General features: G+C 46.6%; 1 protein-coding gene across 5 annotated transcripts in view; it reads left to right on the forward strand.

Moving 5' to 3' along the window:
• Nucleotides 1-16,388, forward strand: part of DHX32 (DEAH-box helicase 32 (putative)) — a 251,606-nt gene that overhangs the window by 163,499 nt on the left and 71,719 nt on the right. For all 5 annotated transcript variants that reach the window (XM_063962228.1, XM_063962230.1, XM_063962229.1 and 2 more), the window contains exon 7: nt 2,487-2,645. In XM_063962228.1, the coding sequence (XP_063818298.1) occupies nt 2,487-2,645 (159 nt within the window). The remainder of the gene's footprint in view (nt 1-2,486; nt 2,646-16,388) is intronic.

The raw sequence follows: 16,388 nt of genomic DNA on the forward strand, positions 1-16,388 counted from the left end.
CACACCACCTGATCGGAAAGCTTTACTTTTTGTGCCCTGTCTCCTGCGGAGCCGCTATTCCCCATGGTCCTTTCAGGAACCCCAGCATCCACTACGGACTCCGAGAAATAGAATTATCGGTAAGTAAATTCTTATTTTTTGCAAGTGTCGAGGGGCACCTGTACCAGCGTGACAAAGCCTTGAATTGCGTCTCAATCACTGAGTAACTAATCGAGATAATGAAGGTGGTTTGAAAACTTTTTTCCCAGTGCCCCTCCTTTAGGTCAATCTGTAGGTCCCGTCCCCAATCTCTTGTGTATTTAGGGAGGTCTGGGAACTTATTTTCAATCGGGAATCTATAGCATTTCGAGAGGACGTGCGATGGACGGGAGGAATCCAAGCACATGCTCTCAAAAATTGTCAGCGGTCTAGTAATATCAGAGCGAACTTTACTCCCCAATACAAAGTGCTTCAGTTGAAGGTACTTCCAAATCTCTGATGGCGGAAGGCTCCATCTCCACTGCAAGGTAGGGAAAAGGATTATCTCCCTGTCCTCCACCAGCTGGCCGGCACGTGTCACCCCCTTCAGTTTCCATGAATCAAACCCCCGACCGGATGTACCCAGGAGAAAGTCAGAATTAAACAATGGGGTCAGAGGAGAGAATTTGGAGGATATATACCGAAGGATCCGTAACAAATTCCAGCGTAATAGTGTAGGGCCAATAGTGGGATGAGAAATTGTAGGGAGCTTTGAGCACCAGGGATATAGAGCAATTGGTGAGGGTATGGTGGCACTCTCTATATGGACCCATTGTTGAGTGTCATATAATCGAGACCACCCATTATCCTATTAAGGACAAAGGCATTGTAATACAATGAGAAATTGGACAACTGAAGGCCTACCATGTGTATGCGGTGGAAAAGTATGGCATGTTGGAAATAAGGCCTCTTGTTCACCCAGACAAATTTTCTAACTGCATTGTGTAAGTCCCGAAACCAAGTTTTAGGAATATGAACTGGGAGTGCCTGGAGGAGATATAGAACCTTGGGTAGGACGTTCATTTTAATTACACTAAGTCTTCCCAACCAAGAAAGCCTTCTGTTGCCTCAGCATACCTTTTCTAGTGAAATGATTGGCTTGTAGCTGTGATGTTATGTGATGTCTCCATTGTATTTCACTGCAGAATGTACACTAAAGTATACTCCTCCTGTTTGATTTGCATTAATGTAATGTTCTTTGTATTATAATATAGCATGGCATCTCTACAGTGCAGCCTTACTCCTCTTTAGGGGGATATTTACCAAAGCTTGGAGAGAAATAAAGCTTCTATTTGCCATGTTACAGGCTGTGTTTGAAAAATGACAGAAGCTGATTGGTTAATACTTTGTCTATCTACTTTATCTCTCTCTCTGCGCTGTGATAAATCTTCATTTTTACATTGAACTGAGATTCTTGGTTTTTGGACGGTTCCTCTTGTCCAACACATCGTTGTTCCATTATATGCAGTACGGTTACCTCATATACAGTATGTCCTCCCGCAAACTGTATCACTAGTCCAGCGCTGTGATGGGGTCTTTTATCTCTGTGTGCATAAGTCGTAACGGGGTCCTTACTGCTGTATTTTTGTATTTCTGTCTCTGCTACCGGTTCTACGATGAAGCATTACAGGTGCTGTAGTATTACATATTACTTGGTAATACTAAGGAGCTAACATTGTATATAGGGGGGTGATGTATGAAACATTCTAAAGAGGACAAGTGGAGGTATTGCCCGTAGCAACCAATCAGAATCTAGCTATCATTTATCTAGTACCTTCTAGAAAAATACTGTATAACTCAAATCCGTTTGGTTGATATTGGCAATACCTCATTATGTCCTATTTAGAAATTTTTATACATCCCTCCCATAGATCTGTATCTAATGCTGGTTTATTAAATAGCTCCGGGTAGTTCTCAATTATTTTCTTTGTATGTTAAAGTGTTTACCTTGTCCCTGTTATTGTTGTTGTATTATTGTGTTTTTATATATATTTTTTTTATCTATAGTACGACTATCTTCAGCACTTTACATTGTGTATTAGTGGCGGGATAGTTACTGAATCAGCCACTCGATTCACCTGTTTCTGATAGCTCCCCGCCTACAATACCTCACTTACCACTCCCCTTGTCGCCGTGCTCCGTGTCTGAAGCTGGGTACACACTGGAGCGTTGTTGGGCCGATTTACCATTTTCATATAGACAAATCATCTACATGGCTCAGTGTGTACGGGTGATTGCGCGCTAGAGACGGACGCTAAGTTTGATGTGCTGCACATCCAGGCTAGCGACCTTGTTTATGCTAATGAAGGATGGAACATGATTGTTCCGTCCTTCATAAAACATGTTCCAGTGTGTACACAGAATCTGGGCTCAAGGGCATTTGTTCTAATGTCGGAACGATTGCTTGTCCCTCCAGTGTGTACCTAGTTTTATGCAATGACCCCAATGATTGACTTTCCCCCCTGCAGGTAAAGTCTTCTGTCTGTACTCTGAGGAATTTTCCCGGATAGACATGAAAACCTTCTTGACTCCAAAAGTAGAAGAATCGAATTTGACGTCCATGGTCCTATTTCTGAAGAGGATGGACATAGCGGGTCTGGCCCACTGTGAATTTATCAACAGACCAGGTACCTTTTCATAGGAACATAAAGACAGACACAAAGGGAAATCTATATTTAAACTCTTATGGTATTTTCTTGAGACAACAAGCTCATTCTGTTGGTGGGGAGAGAGGGACTGGGTGGTAGCAGGAGCATGTGTGAGCGACATGGTAACACTGTTCTCGGTGGGTGTCCTTTTCCTGTAATACCAGAAGTGTTGTAATGGCTCAGGCCTTTATGATGCCCCCTGAAGGGAACTTTGCAAGGGGGAGCTGGAGAAATTGCTTGCCAAAATGTATTAAAAGCTATATAAAAAGGGCAGAATATCTGCACGTTCACTACCTGTAGGTAGGTCTTGGGTTAAACGGCTCTGTTAAGAGCTTTTGACAAGCAATAAACATCACTATACCTAAAGATTCTATTAAGTTCCTACAAGACCTGTATAAGATCAATAGCTATAAGATCAATAGGGTCACAAATGTAAGGCAAATATTAACACTGTCAGCGTTTCCCTGGGATTCAACTACAATCCAGCATATTTCACCCTAAGCACCGTCATGAATGCTGATATCTATGAGGGGATTGCGGCTGCCAGGAAGGGATGATACTTGGAACATCTCCTTTCTCATTGGTGGTTTATCAGGTGACAAATCCACCTTTCTACACCAGGTTCTCATGTTGACGTGAGGATAAGGCCAATATGGGAGATTTACAGATGGTTTGCCCTATGCTTTATGCATCTGCAAGATAGGACGCCATGTGTGCGGCCACCAGTTAGTTTTGTCAGCTAGGCCTTGAATCCTGATATTGTTGTAACCCCGTTTTAACCTCTAACGGGACTAATCCGTTCATTTACTTAGGACTTCTAGCTTTCAGTAATGTCTTGGATGTACCCACCCTTAACTGAGGGTATTGTACATCTAATGTCAGTGCCTCCACCCAAGTATGTTTGTGTACCTACCCCTTACACCATTTGGGCCTACTTGGGGAAACCCAAATACATGAATTAATGTCTTTAATAATACCCCTGATACCGCATACACCTCACTCCTGGATGAATCAGCAGAAGGTAAGTTTATTTCTTGCATCCATTCTTTCTCTATCGTCCTAAGTGGATGCTGGGGTTCCTGAAAGGACCATGGGGAACAGCGGCTCCGCAGGAGACAGGGCACAAAAAAGCAAAGCTTCTACCAGATCAGGTGGTGTGCACTGGCTCCTCCCCCCATGACCCCCCTCCAGACTCCAGTTAGATTTTGTGCCCGAACGAGAAGGGTGCAATCTAGGTGGCTCTCCTAAAGAGCTGCTTAGAGAAAGTTTAGCTTAGGTTTTTTACTTTACAGTGAGTCCTGCTGGCAACAGGATCACTGCAACGAGGGACTTAGGGGAGAAGTAGTGAACTCACCTGCGTGCAGAGTGGATTTGCTGCTTGGCTACTGGACAATAGCTCCAGAGGGACGATCACAGGTACAGCCTGGATGGTCACCGGAGCCGCGCCGCCGGCCCCCTTGCAGACGCTGAAGAGAGAAGAGGTCCAAAATCGGCGGCTGAAGACTCCTCAGTCTTCTTAAGGTAGCGCACAGCACTGCAGCTGTGCGCCATTTTCCTCTCAGCACACTTCACACAACAGTCACTGAGGGTGCAGAGCGCTGGGGGGGGCGCTCTGAGAGGCAAATAAAAACCTTATTAGAGGCAAAAAATACCTCACATATAGCCCACAGAGGCTATATGGAGATATTTAACCCCTGCCTAACTTCAAAAATAGCGGGAGACGAGCCCGCCGAAAAAGGGGCGGGGCCTATCTCCTCAGCACACAGCGCCATTTTCTCTCACAGAAAAGCTGGAGAGAAGGCTCCCAGGCTCTCCCCTGCACTGCACTACAGAAACAGGGTTAAAACAGAGAGGGGGGGCACTGATTTTGGCGATATTGTATATATATAAAAGATGCTATAAGGGAGAAACACTTATATAAGGTTGTCCCTATATAATTATAGCGTTTTTGGTGTGTGCTGGCAGACTCTCCCTCTGTCTCCCCAAAGGGCTAGTGGGTCCTGTCCTCTGTCAGAGCATTCCCGGTGTGTGTGCTGTGTGTCGGTACGTGTGTGTCGACATGTATGAGGACGATGTTGGTGAGGAGGCGGAGAAATTGCCTGTAATGGTGATGTCACTCTCTAGGGAGTCGACACCGGAATGGATGGCTTATTTAGAGAATTACGTGAGAATGTCAACACGCTGCAAGGTCGGTTGACGACATGAGACGGCCGACAATCTATTAGGACCGGTCCAGGCGTCTCAGAAACACCGTCAGGGGTTTTAAAAACGCCCATTTACCTCAGTCGGTCGACACAGACACAGACACGGACACTGAATACAGTGTCGACGGTGAATAAACAAACGTATTTCTCATTAGGGCCACACGTTAAGGGCAATGAAGGAGGTGTTACGTGTTTCTGATACTACAAGTACCACAAGAAAGGGTATTATGTGGGAGTGAAAAAACTACCTGTAGTTTTTCCTGAATCAGATAAAATAAAATGAAGTGTGTGATGATGCGTAGGGTTACCCCGATAGCAAATATTGGCGTTATACCCTTTCCCGCCAGAAATTAGGGTACGTTGGGAAACACCCCTTAGGGTGATAAGGCGCTCACACGCTTATCAAGTGGCGTTACCGTCTCCAGATACGGCCGCCCTCAAGGAGCCAGCTGATAGGAAGCTGGAAAAATATCCTAAAAAGTATATACACACATACGGTGGTTATACTGCGACCAGCGATCGCCATCAGCCTGGAGATGCAGTGCTGGGTTGGCTTGGTCGGATTCCCTGACTGAAAATATTTTATTCATGTAGAGCATTTAATAGGATGCATTCTATATATATGTATGTGAGATGCACAGAGGGATATTTGCTCTCTGGCATCAAGATAAGTGCGTTGTCCATATCTCCCAGAAGATGTCAGGGACACGACAGTGGTCAGGTGATACAGATCCCATACGGCAGATGGAAGTATTGCTGTATAAAGGGAAGGAGTTATTTGGGGGTCGGTCCATCGGACCTGGGGACCACAGCAACAGCTGGGAAATCCAACCTTTTTTACCCCAAGTTACATCTCAGCTAAAAAAGACACCGTCTTTTCAGCCTCAATCTTTCCTTTCCCATGAGGGCATGCAGGCAAAAGGCCAGTCATATCTGCCCAGACATAGAGGTAAGGGAAGTAGACTGCAGCAGGCAGCCCTTTCCCAGGAAAAGAAGCCCTCCACCGCGTCTGCCAAGTCCTCAGCATGACGCTGGGGCCGTGCAAGCGGACTCAAGGTGGGGGGGTAGTCTCAAGAGTCTCAGGGCGCAGTGGGATCACTCGCAAGTTGACCCCTAGATCGTACGAGTATTATCCCAGGGGTAAAGATTGGAGAGTCGAGACATCTTCTCCTCGCAGGTTCCTGAAGTCTGCTTTACCAACGGCTCCCTCCGACAGGGAGGCAGCATTGGAAACAATTCACAAGCTGTATATCCAGCAGGTGATAATCAAAGTACCCCTCCTACGACAAGGAAAAGGGTATTATTTTTCCACACTATATTGTGGTACTGAAGCCAGACGGCTTGGTGACACATAGTCTAAATCTAAAATGTTTTGAACACTTACATAAAAGGTTCAAATCGAGATAAAGTCACTCAGAGCAGTGATAGCGAACCGGAAAAAAGGGGACTATATGGTGTCCCTGGACATCAAGGATTACCTCCATGTCCAAATTTTGTCCTTCTCATCAAGGGTACCTCTGGTTCGTGGTACAGAACTGTCAATATCAGTTTCAGACGATGCCGTTTGAATTATCCACGGCACCCCGGGCCTTTTTACCAAGGTAATGGCCGAAAAGATGTTTCTTCAAAGAAAAAAGGCATCTAAATTATCCCTTACTTGCACGACCTAAAAAGGGCAAGTTCCAGAGAACAGTTGGAGGTCGGAAGAGCACTATCTAAAGTAGTTCTTCGACGGCACGACTGGATTCTAAATATTCCAAGAATCGCAGCTGTTTTCCGACGATACGTCTGCTGTTCCTAGGGATGATTCTGGACACGGTTCAGAAAAAGGTTTTTCTTCCCGAGGAAAAAGCCAAGGAGTTATCCGACCTGTCAGGAACCTCCTAAAACCAGGAAAGGTGTCTGTACATCAATGCACAAGAGTCCTGGGAAAAATGGTGGCTTTTTACGAAGCAATTCCATTCGGCAGATTCCATGCAAGAATTTTCCAAAGGGATCTGTTGGACAAATGGTCAGGGTCGCATCCTCAGATGCACCTGCGAATAACCCTGTCGCCAAGGACAAGGGTATATCTTCTGTGGTGGTTGCAAAAGGCTCATCTATTGGAGGGCCGCAGATTCGGCATACAGGATTTGATCCTGGTGACCACGGACGCCAGCCTGAGAGGTTGGGGAGCAGTCACACAAGGAAGAAACTTCCAGGGGGTATGGACGAACCTGGAAAAGTCTCTTCACATAAACATTCTGGTACTAAGAGCAATCTAAAATGCTCTAAGCCAGGCGGAACCACTCCTGCAAGGAAAACCGGTGTTGATTCAGTCGGACAACATCACGGCGGTCGCCAATGTAAACAGACAGGGCGGCACAAGGAGCAGGAGTGCAATGGCAGAAGCTGCCAAGATTCTTCGCTGGGCGGAGAATCACGTAATAGCACTGTCAGCAGTGTTCTTCCCGGGCGTGGACAACTGGGAAGCAGACTTCCTCAGCAGACACGATATTCACCCGGGAGAGTGGGGTCTTCATCCAGAAGTCTTCCACATGCTAATAAACTGTTGGGAAAGACCAATGGTAGACATGATGGCGTCTCGCCTCAACAAGAAACTGGACAAGTATTGCGCCAGGTCAAGAGATCCACAGGCAATAGCTGTGGACGCACTGGTAACACCTTGGGTGTACAAATCAGTATATGTGTTTCCTCCTCTGCCTCTCATACCAAAGGTATTGAAGATTATACGGTGAAGAGGAGTAAGAACAATACTAGTGGCTCCGGATTGGCCAAGAAGGACTTGGTACCCGGAACTTCAAGAGTTGGTCACGGACGACCCGTGCCCTCTACTTCTGAGAAGGGACCTGCTACAACAGGGTCCCTGTCTCTTTCAAGACTTACCGCGGCTGCGTTTGACGGCATGGCGGTTGAACGCTAGATCCTAAAAGGGAAAGGCATTCCAGAAGAAGTCATTCCTACCTTGATTAAGGCAAGGAAGGAAGTCACCGCGAAACATTATCACCGCATTTGGCGAAAATATGTCGCGTGGTGCGAGGATCGGAGTGTTCCGACGGAGGAATTTCAACTGGGTCGTTTCCTACAATTCCTACAATCAGGATTGTCTATGGGTCTCAAATTGAGATCTATTAAGGTTCAAATTTCGGCCCTGTCAATATTCTTCCAAAAAGAATTGGCCTCAGTTCCTGAGGTACAGACTTTTGTTAAAGGAGTACTGCATATACAGCCTCCTGTGGTGCCTCCGGTGGCACCGTGGGATCTAAATGTAGTTTTAGATTTCCTCAAATCCCATTGGTTTGAACCATTGAAAAAGGTGGATTTTAAATATCTCACATGGAAAGTGACTATGTTACTGGCCCTGGCTTCCGCCAGGAGAGTATCTGAATTGGCGGCTTTATCTTATAAAAGCCCTTATCTAATCTTCCATTCGGATAGGGCAGAACTGAGGACTCGTCCGCATTTTCTCCCTAAGGTGGTATCAGCGTTTCACCTGAACCAACCTATTGTGGTGCCTGCGGCCACTGGCGACTTGGAGGACTCCAAGTTGTTGGACGTTGTCAGAGCCTTAAAAATATACATTTCAAGGACGGCTGAAGTCAGAAAATCTGACTCGCTGTTGATACTATATGCACCCAACAAGTTGGGTGCCCCTGCTTCTAAGCAGACGATTGCTCGTTGGATTTGTAACACAATTCAACTTGCTCATTCTGTGGCAGGCCTGCCACAGCCTAAATCTGTTAAGGCCCATTCCACAAGGAAGGTGGGCTCATCTTGGGCGGCTGCCCGAGGGGTCTCGGCATTACAATTCTGCCGAGCAGCTACGTGGTCGGGGGAAAACACGTTTGTAAAATTCTACAAATTTGATACCCTGGCAAAAGAGGACTTGGAATTCTCTCATTCGGTGCTGCAGAGTCATCCGCACTCTCCCGCCCGTTTGGGAGCTTTGGTATAATCCCCATGGTCCTTTCAGGAACCCCAGCATCCACTTAGGACGATAGAGAAAATAAGAATTTACTTACCGATAATTCTATTTCTCGGAGTCCGTAGTGGATGCTGGGCGCCCATCCCAAGTGCGGATTATCTGCAATACTGTACATAGTTATTGTTAACAAATTCGGGTTATATTGTTAAGGAGCCATCTTTAAGAGGCTCTTTCTGTTATCATACTGTTAACTGGGTTTAGATCACAAGTTGTACGGTGTGATTGGTGTGGCTGGTATGAGTCTTACCCGGGATTCAAATTGCCTCCCTTATTGTGTACGCTCGTCCGGGCACAGTACCTGGCTGGAGTCTGGAGGGGGGTCATGGGGGGAGGAGCCAGTGCACACCACCTGATCTGGTAGAAGCTTTGCTTTTTTGTGCCCTGTCTCCTGCGGAGCCGCTGTTCCCCATGGTCCTTTCAGGAACCCCAGCATCCACTACGGACTCCGAGAAATAGAATTATCGGTAAGTAAATTCTTATTTTAAAACTGATGTCATATGTCATATTTGCATATATTATCGACAATGCAACACAAAATGTATTTAATAACTATTGGTAATTTGAAACTACCCCCATCACTATGGCCAACCCAAGGACTCAGTGGCTCCCTACAAATATGCTAGTTGTACATACAGTGAATGCTAATTAGGACAAAGTCCAGTAGTAACTGTAGGTGCCTATGAATCCCAGGGAGGATCAATAGTTTACAAACTTGTTAATACCCCCAACATGGATGAGAAAAGCTCTCCCTGTAAATAATGTATGTACACTGTATCACATTTACTGTATGAGCTATATATATATATATATATATATATATATATATATATACTGTTTACAGTACTAGTACTCCAGGAAGTGATCACCAGACTGGCTGTCACCTGTACCTGACAGCTTTTTTATACCCTGCAGTGTGTGATAGGCTCCTCCCACTGGCTATAACCTACTGGTGGATTGACAGCTAAGAGTGAGAGGATTTTCTAGAATGTTCCCTCAGTCACTGGCCACTTCTGTGTATATACTGTATATACATTTCAATGGTGCATATCAGTTAAGTGTAAATAAATAAAGCATTAATATGACATTTGTAATAAATATATATATTTATAATCCTCTGAGGTGTAAATACATTTCTCTAACGTCCTAAGTGGATGCTGGGGACTCCGTAAGGACCATGGGGGGGAATAGCGGCTCCGCAGGAGACTGGGCACAAAAGTAAAAGCTTTAGGACTACCTGGTGTGCACTGGCTCCTCCCCCTATGACCCTCCTCCAAGCCTCAGTTAGATTTTTGTGCCCGAACGAGAAGGGTGCACACTAGGTGGCTCTCCTGAGCTGCTTAGTGAAAAGTTTAGTTTTAGGTTTTTTATTTTCAGTGAGACCTGCTGGCAACAGGCTCACTGCATCGAGGGACTAAGGGGAGAAGAAGCGAACTCACCTGCGTGCAGAGTGGATTGGGCTTCTTAGGCTACTGGACATTAGCTCCAGAGGGACGATCACAGGCCCAGCCATGGATGGGTCCCAGAGCCGCGCCGCCGGCCCCCTTACAGAGCCAGAAGACAGAAGAGGTCCGGAAAATCGGCGGCAGAAGACGTCCTGTCTTCAACAAGGTAGCGCACAACACTGCAGCTGTGCGCCATTGCTCTCAGCACACTTCACACTCCGGTCACTGAGGGTGCAGGGCGCTGGGGGGGGGCGCCCTGAGACTCAATAAAACACCTTGGATGGCAAAAAATGCATCACATATAGCTCCTGGGCTATATGGAAGAATTTAACCCCTGCCAAAATACATAGAAAAACGGGAGATAAGGCCGCCGATAAGGGGGCGGAGCCTATCTCCTCAGCACACTGGCGCCATTTTCCCTCACAGCTCCGTTGGAGGGAAGCTCCCTGGCTCTCCCCTGCAGTCACTACACTACAGAAAGGGTTAAAAAAGAGAGGGGGGGCACTAATTACGCGCAGTATTAAAGATACAGCAGCTATAAGGGGAAAAACACTTATATAAGGTTATCCCTGTATATATATAGCGCTCTGGTGTGTGCTGGCAAACTCTCCCTCTGTCTCCCCAAAGGGCTAGTGGGGTCCTGTCCTCTATCAGAGCATTCCCTGTGTGTGTGCTGTATGTCGGTACGTTTGTGTCGACATGTATGAGGAGAAAAATGATGTGGAGACGGAGCAGATTGCCTGTAATAGTGATGTCACCCCCTAGGGGGTCGACACCTGAGTGGATGAACTGTTGGAAGGAATTACGTAACAGTGTCAGCTCTGTATAAAAGACAGTGGTTGACATGAGACAGCCGGCTACTCAGCTTGTGCCTGTCCAGACGTCTCATAGGCCGTCAGGGGCTCTAAAGCGCCCGTTACCTCAGATGGCAGATATAGACGCCGACACGGATACTGACTCCAGTGTCGACGGTGAAGAGACAAATGTGACTTCCAGTAGGGCCACACGTTACATGATTGAGGCAATGAAAAATGTTTTACACATTTCTGATAATACGAGTACCACCAAAAAGGGGTATTATGTTCGGTGAGGAAAAACTACCTGTAGTTTTCCTGAATCTGAGAAATTAAATGAGGTGTGTGATGATGCGTGGTTTTCCCCCGATAACAACTGATAATTTCTAAAATGTTATTGGCATTATATCCTTTCCCGCCAGAGGTTAGGGTGCGTTGGGAAACACCCCCTAGGGTGGATAAAGCGCTCACACGCTTGTAAGAACAAGGGCTCTACCCTCTCCTGAGATGGCCGCCCTTAAGGATCCTGCTGATAGAAAGCAGGAGGGCATCCTAAAAGGTATTTACACACATACTGGTGTTATACTGCGACCAGCAATCGCCTCAGCCTGGATGTGCAGTGCTGGGTTGGCGTGGTCGGATTCCCTGACTGAAAATATTGATACCCTAGAATAGGGACAGTATATTATTGCCTATAGAGCATTTAAAAGATGCATTTCTATATATGCGTGATGCACAGCGGAATATTTGCCGACTGGCATCAAGTCTAAGTGCGTTGTCCATTTCTACCAGTAGAGGGTTATGGACACGACAGTGGTCAGGTGATGCGGATTCCAAACGGCATTTGGAAGTATTGCCTTATTAAGGGGAGGAGTTATTTGGGGTCGGTCTTTCAGACCTGGTGGCCACGGCAACAGCTGGGAAATCCACGTTTGTACCCCAGGTCGCCTCTCAACATGAGAAGACGCCGTATTATCAGGCGCAGTCTTTTCGTGGGCAAGCGGGCAAAAGGTTCCTCATTTCTGCCCCGTGACAGAGGGAGAGGAAAAAGGCTGCAGAAATCAGCCAGTTCCCAGGAACAGAAACCCTCTCCCGCCTCTGCCAAGCCCTCAGTATGACGCTGGGGCTTTACAAGCAGAATCAGGCACAGTGGGGGCCCGTCTCAATGAATTTCAGCGCGCAGTGGGCTCACTCGCAAGTAGACCCCTGGATCCTTCAGGTGATATCTCAGGGGTACAAATTGGAATTCGAGACGTCTCCCCCTCGCCGTTTCCTAAAGTCGGCTTTACCGATGTCGTCTCCTGACAGGGAGACAGTTTTGGAAGCCATTCACAAGCTGTATTCCCAGCAGGTGATAATCAAGGTACCCCTCCTGCAACAGGGAACGGGGTATTATTCCACACTGTTGTGGTACCGAAGCCGGACGGCTCGGTGAGACCGATTCTAAATCTAAAATCTTTGAACACTTACATACAGAGGTTCAAATTCAAGATGTCTCGGGACATCAAGGATGCTTACCTTCATGTCCAAATTTACCCTTCTCACCAAGGGTACCTCAGGTTTATGGTACAGAACTGTCACTATCCGTTTCAGACGCTGCCGTATGGATGGTCCACGGCACCCCGGGTCTTTACCAAGGTAATGGCCGAAATGATGATACTCCTTCGAAGGAAGGAAATTTTAGTTATCCCTTACTTGGACGATTCCCTGATAAGGGTAAGATCCAGGGAACAGTTGGAGGTCGGTGTAGCGCTATCTCAGGTAGTGTTGCGGCAGCACGATTGAATTCTCAATATTCCAAAATCGCAGCTGATTCCGACGACTCGTCTTCTGTTCTTAGGGATGATCCTGGACACAGTTCAGAAAAAGGTGTTTCTCCCGGAGGAGAAAGTCAGGGAGTTATCCGAGCTAGTCGGGAACCTCCTATAACCGAGCCAAGTCTCAGTACATCAATGAGATGGTTCTGGGAAAAATGGTGGCTTCCTATGAAGCAATCCCATGCGGCAGATTCCACGCAAGAACTTTCCAGTGGGACCTGCTGGACAAATGGTCCGGGTCGCATCTTCAGATGCATCAGCGGATAACCCTGTCACCAAGCACAAGGGTGTCTCTCCTGTGGTGGTTGCAGAGTGCTCATCTTCTAGAGGGCCGCACATTCAGGACTGGGTCCTGGTGACCACGGATGCCAGCCTGCGAGGCTGGGGAGCAGTCACACAGGGAAGGAATTTCCAGAGCTTATGGTCAAGCCTGGAGACATCACTTCACATAAATATCCTGAAGCTAAGGGCCATTTACAATGCTCTAAGCTCAGCAAGACCTCTGCTTCAAGGTCACCCGGAGTTGATCCATTCGGACAACATCACGGCAGTCACCCACGTAAACAGACAGGGTGACACAAGAAGCAGAAGGGCAATGGCAGAAGCTGCAAGGATTCTTCGCTGGGCGGAAAATCATGTGATAGCACTGTCAGCAGTATTCATTCCGGGAGTGGACGACCTCCACCCGGGAGAGTGGGGACTTCACCCAGAAGTCTTCCACATGTTTATAAAACTCGACAAGTATTGCGCCAGGTCAAGGGACCCTCAGGCAATAGCTGTAGACGCTCTGGTAACACAGTGGGTGTACCAGTCAGTGTATGTGTTCCCTCCTCTGCCTCTCATAACCAAGGTACTGAGAATTATAAGATGGAGAGGAGTAAGCACTATATTCGTGGCTCCGGATTGGCCAAGAAGGACTTGGTAACCGGAACTTCAAGAGATGCTCACGGAGGATCCGTGGCCTCTACCTCTAAGAAGGGACCTGCTCCAGCAAGGACCCTGTCTGTTCCAAGACTTACCGCGGCTGCGTTTAACGGCAGGGCGGTTGAACGCCGGATCCTGAAGGAAAAAGGCATTCCGGATGAAGTCATCCCTATCCTGATCAAAGCCAGGAAAGATATAACCGCAAAACATTATCACCGCATTTGGCGAAAATATGTTGCGTGGTGCGAGGCCAGTAAGGCCCCGACGGAGGAATTTTCAACTAGGTCGATTCCTACATTTCCTGCAAACAGGAGTGTCTATGGGCCTGAAATGGAGGTCCATTAAGGTTCAAATTTCGGCCCTGTCAATTTTCTTCCAAAAAGAACTAGCTTCAGTCCCTGAAGTTCAGACGTTTGTGAAAGGGATACTGTATATACAGCCTCCTTTTGTGCCTCCAGTGGCACCTTGGGATCTAAATGTAGTTTTTGGGTTCCAAAAGTCACATTGGTTTGAACCACTTAAATATGTGGAGTTAAAATATCTCACATGGAAAGTGGTCATGCTGTTGGCCCTGGCCTGGGCCAGGTGCGTGTCAGAATTGGCGGCTTTATCCTGTAAAAGCCCTCATCTGATTTTCCATTCGGACAGGGCGGAATTGAGGACTTGTCCTCAGTTTCTCCCTAAGGTGGTTTTCAGCGTTTCACCTGAATCAACCTATTGTGGTGCCTGCGGCTACTAGGGACTTGGAGGACTCCAAGTTGCTGGATGTTGTCAGAGCCCTGGAAATATAGGTTTCCAGGACGGCTGGAGTCAGAAAATCTGACTCGTTGTTTATTCTGTATGCACCCAACAAGCTGGGTGCTCCTGCTTCTAAGCAGACTATTGCTCGTTGGATTTGTAGTACAATTCAGCTTGCACATTCTGTGGCAGGCCTGCCACAGCCAAAATCTGTAAAAGCCCATTCCACAAGGAAGGTGGGCTCATCTTGGGCGGCTGCCCGAGGGGTCTCGGCTTTACAACTTTGCCGAGCAGCTACTTGGTCAGGAGCAAATACGTTTGTAAAATTCTACAAATTTGATACCCTGGCTGAGGAGGACCTGGAGTTCTCTCATTTGGTGCTGCAGAGTCATCCGCACTCTCCCGCCCGTTTGGGAGCTTTGGTATAATCCCCATGGTCCTTACGGAGTCCCCAGCATCCACTTAGGACGTTAGAGAAAATAAGAATTTACTTACCGATAATTCTATTTCTCGTAGTCCGTAGTGGATGCTGGGCGCCCATCCCAAGTGCGGATTGTCTGCAATACTGGTACATAGTTATTGTTACCAAAAAATCGGGTTATTATTATTGTGAGCCATCTTTTCAGAGGCTCCTCTGTTATCATGCTGTTAACTGGGTTCAGATCACAGGTTGTACGGTATGATTGGTGTGGCTGGTATGAGTCTTACCCGGGATTCAAAATCCTTCCTTATTGTGTACGCTCGTCCGGGCACAGTATCCTAACTGAGGCTTGGAGGAGGGTCATAGGGGGAGGAGCCAGTGCACACCAGGTAGTCCTAAAGCTTTTACTTTTGTGCCCAGTCTCCTGCGGAGCCGCTATTCCCCCCCCATGGTCCTTACGGAGTCCCCAGCATCCACTACGGACTACGAGAAATAGAATTATCGGTAAGTAAATTCTTATTTATATTAACCATTTATAAATATGTATTTCACATTTGTTTCTCTCAGTATAGTTATGAGTTTAATTACAATAACTTTTACCTCACATACAGCACTCTAACCCCTAATCAGGGTTACAGTGTTACGAGTTTGATGGACTTCAGTGTCATCAACAAGTTCTTCATGTTTTAAGAAGCTTGTTTTGCCCAAGTTCTACCTGTTGGATGCAGTTTTCTACCTCAGAATTGTAGTGCTCAGTGTCAAAACACTTTGTTGTGTATTGCGATTCTTAGAGGACGACGTTAAAGCAAGAAGCGAGGTGGACGACTTTGATTTTGTCACTGACGGGGTTTATCTGAATCATTCAGAATAAAATATTGCCATCCGTCTAACCGATGGGTGTTCTGTATTAAAGACTTTGAAGTAAAAGTCGTCAATCTGAATGAATTAATCAGCAGCACTGTGTGTGGAAATAGCACCAATTACATTACTCATTGTTTATTCATAGTTTAGGATTTGACAGGTTGCAGGTGTTTGGTAATATGCATTTATAAAAAGTATATATAGTCTTGTCAGTCAAGCTGTATGTCAGTGTGAGACAGCATGACACTGGTTCCTTTGCTAGTTGCCATTAAGCCTGGACAGCCTGTGATTAAGGTGTATATAGTATAGAATAGGTGGGGGCCTCCTGAAGCTCTGGTGTCGTGTTGAACAGAGAGTTTTGGTATATATGGAAATGTTCGGTGTGTAACCTGCACCAGTTCAGTGTATAGAGTGGAGGTTGCCATTGCTGAGAAAGCTGCCTGTCATTTCGCTGGTTATCCAGAGACCTCACTATGGCCACACTTATCATTTACCTGGCTTTGTAGCCCAATATATTGTATAAGCGCAAAAAAATG

This window comes from Pseudophryne corroboree, chromosome 3, assembly GCF_028390025.1.
Source record: "Pseudophryne corroboree isolate aPseCor3 chromosome 3, aPseCor3.hap2, whole genome shotgun sequence".
Taxonomy (NCBI): domain Eukaryota; kingdom Metazoa; phylum Chordata; class Amphibia; order Anura; family Myobatrachidae; genus Pseudophryne; species Pseudophryne corroboree.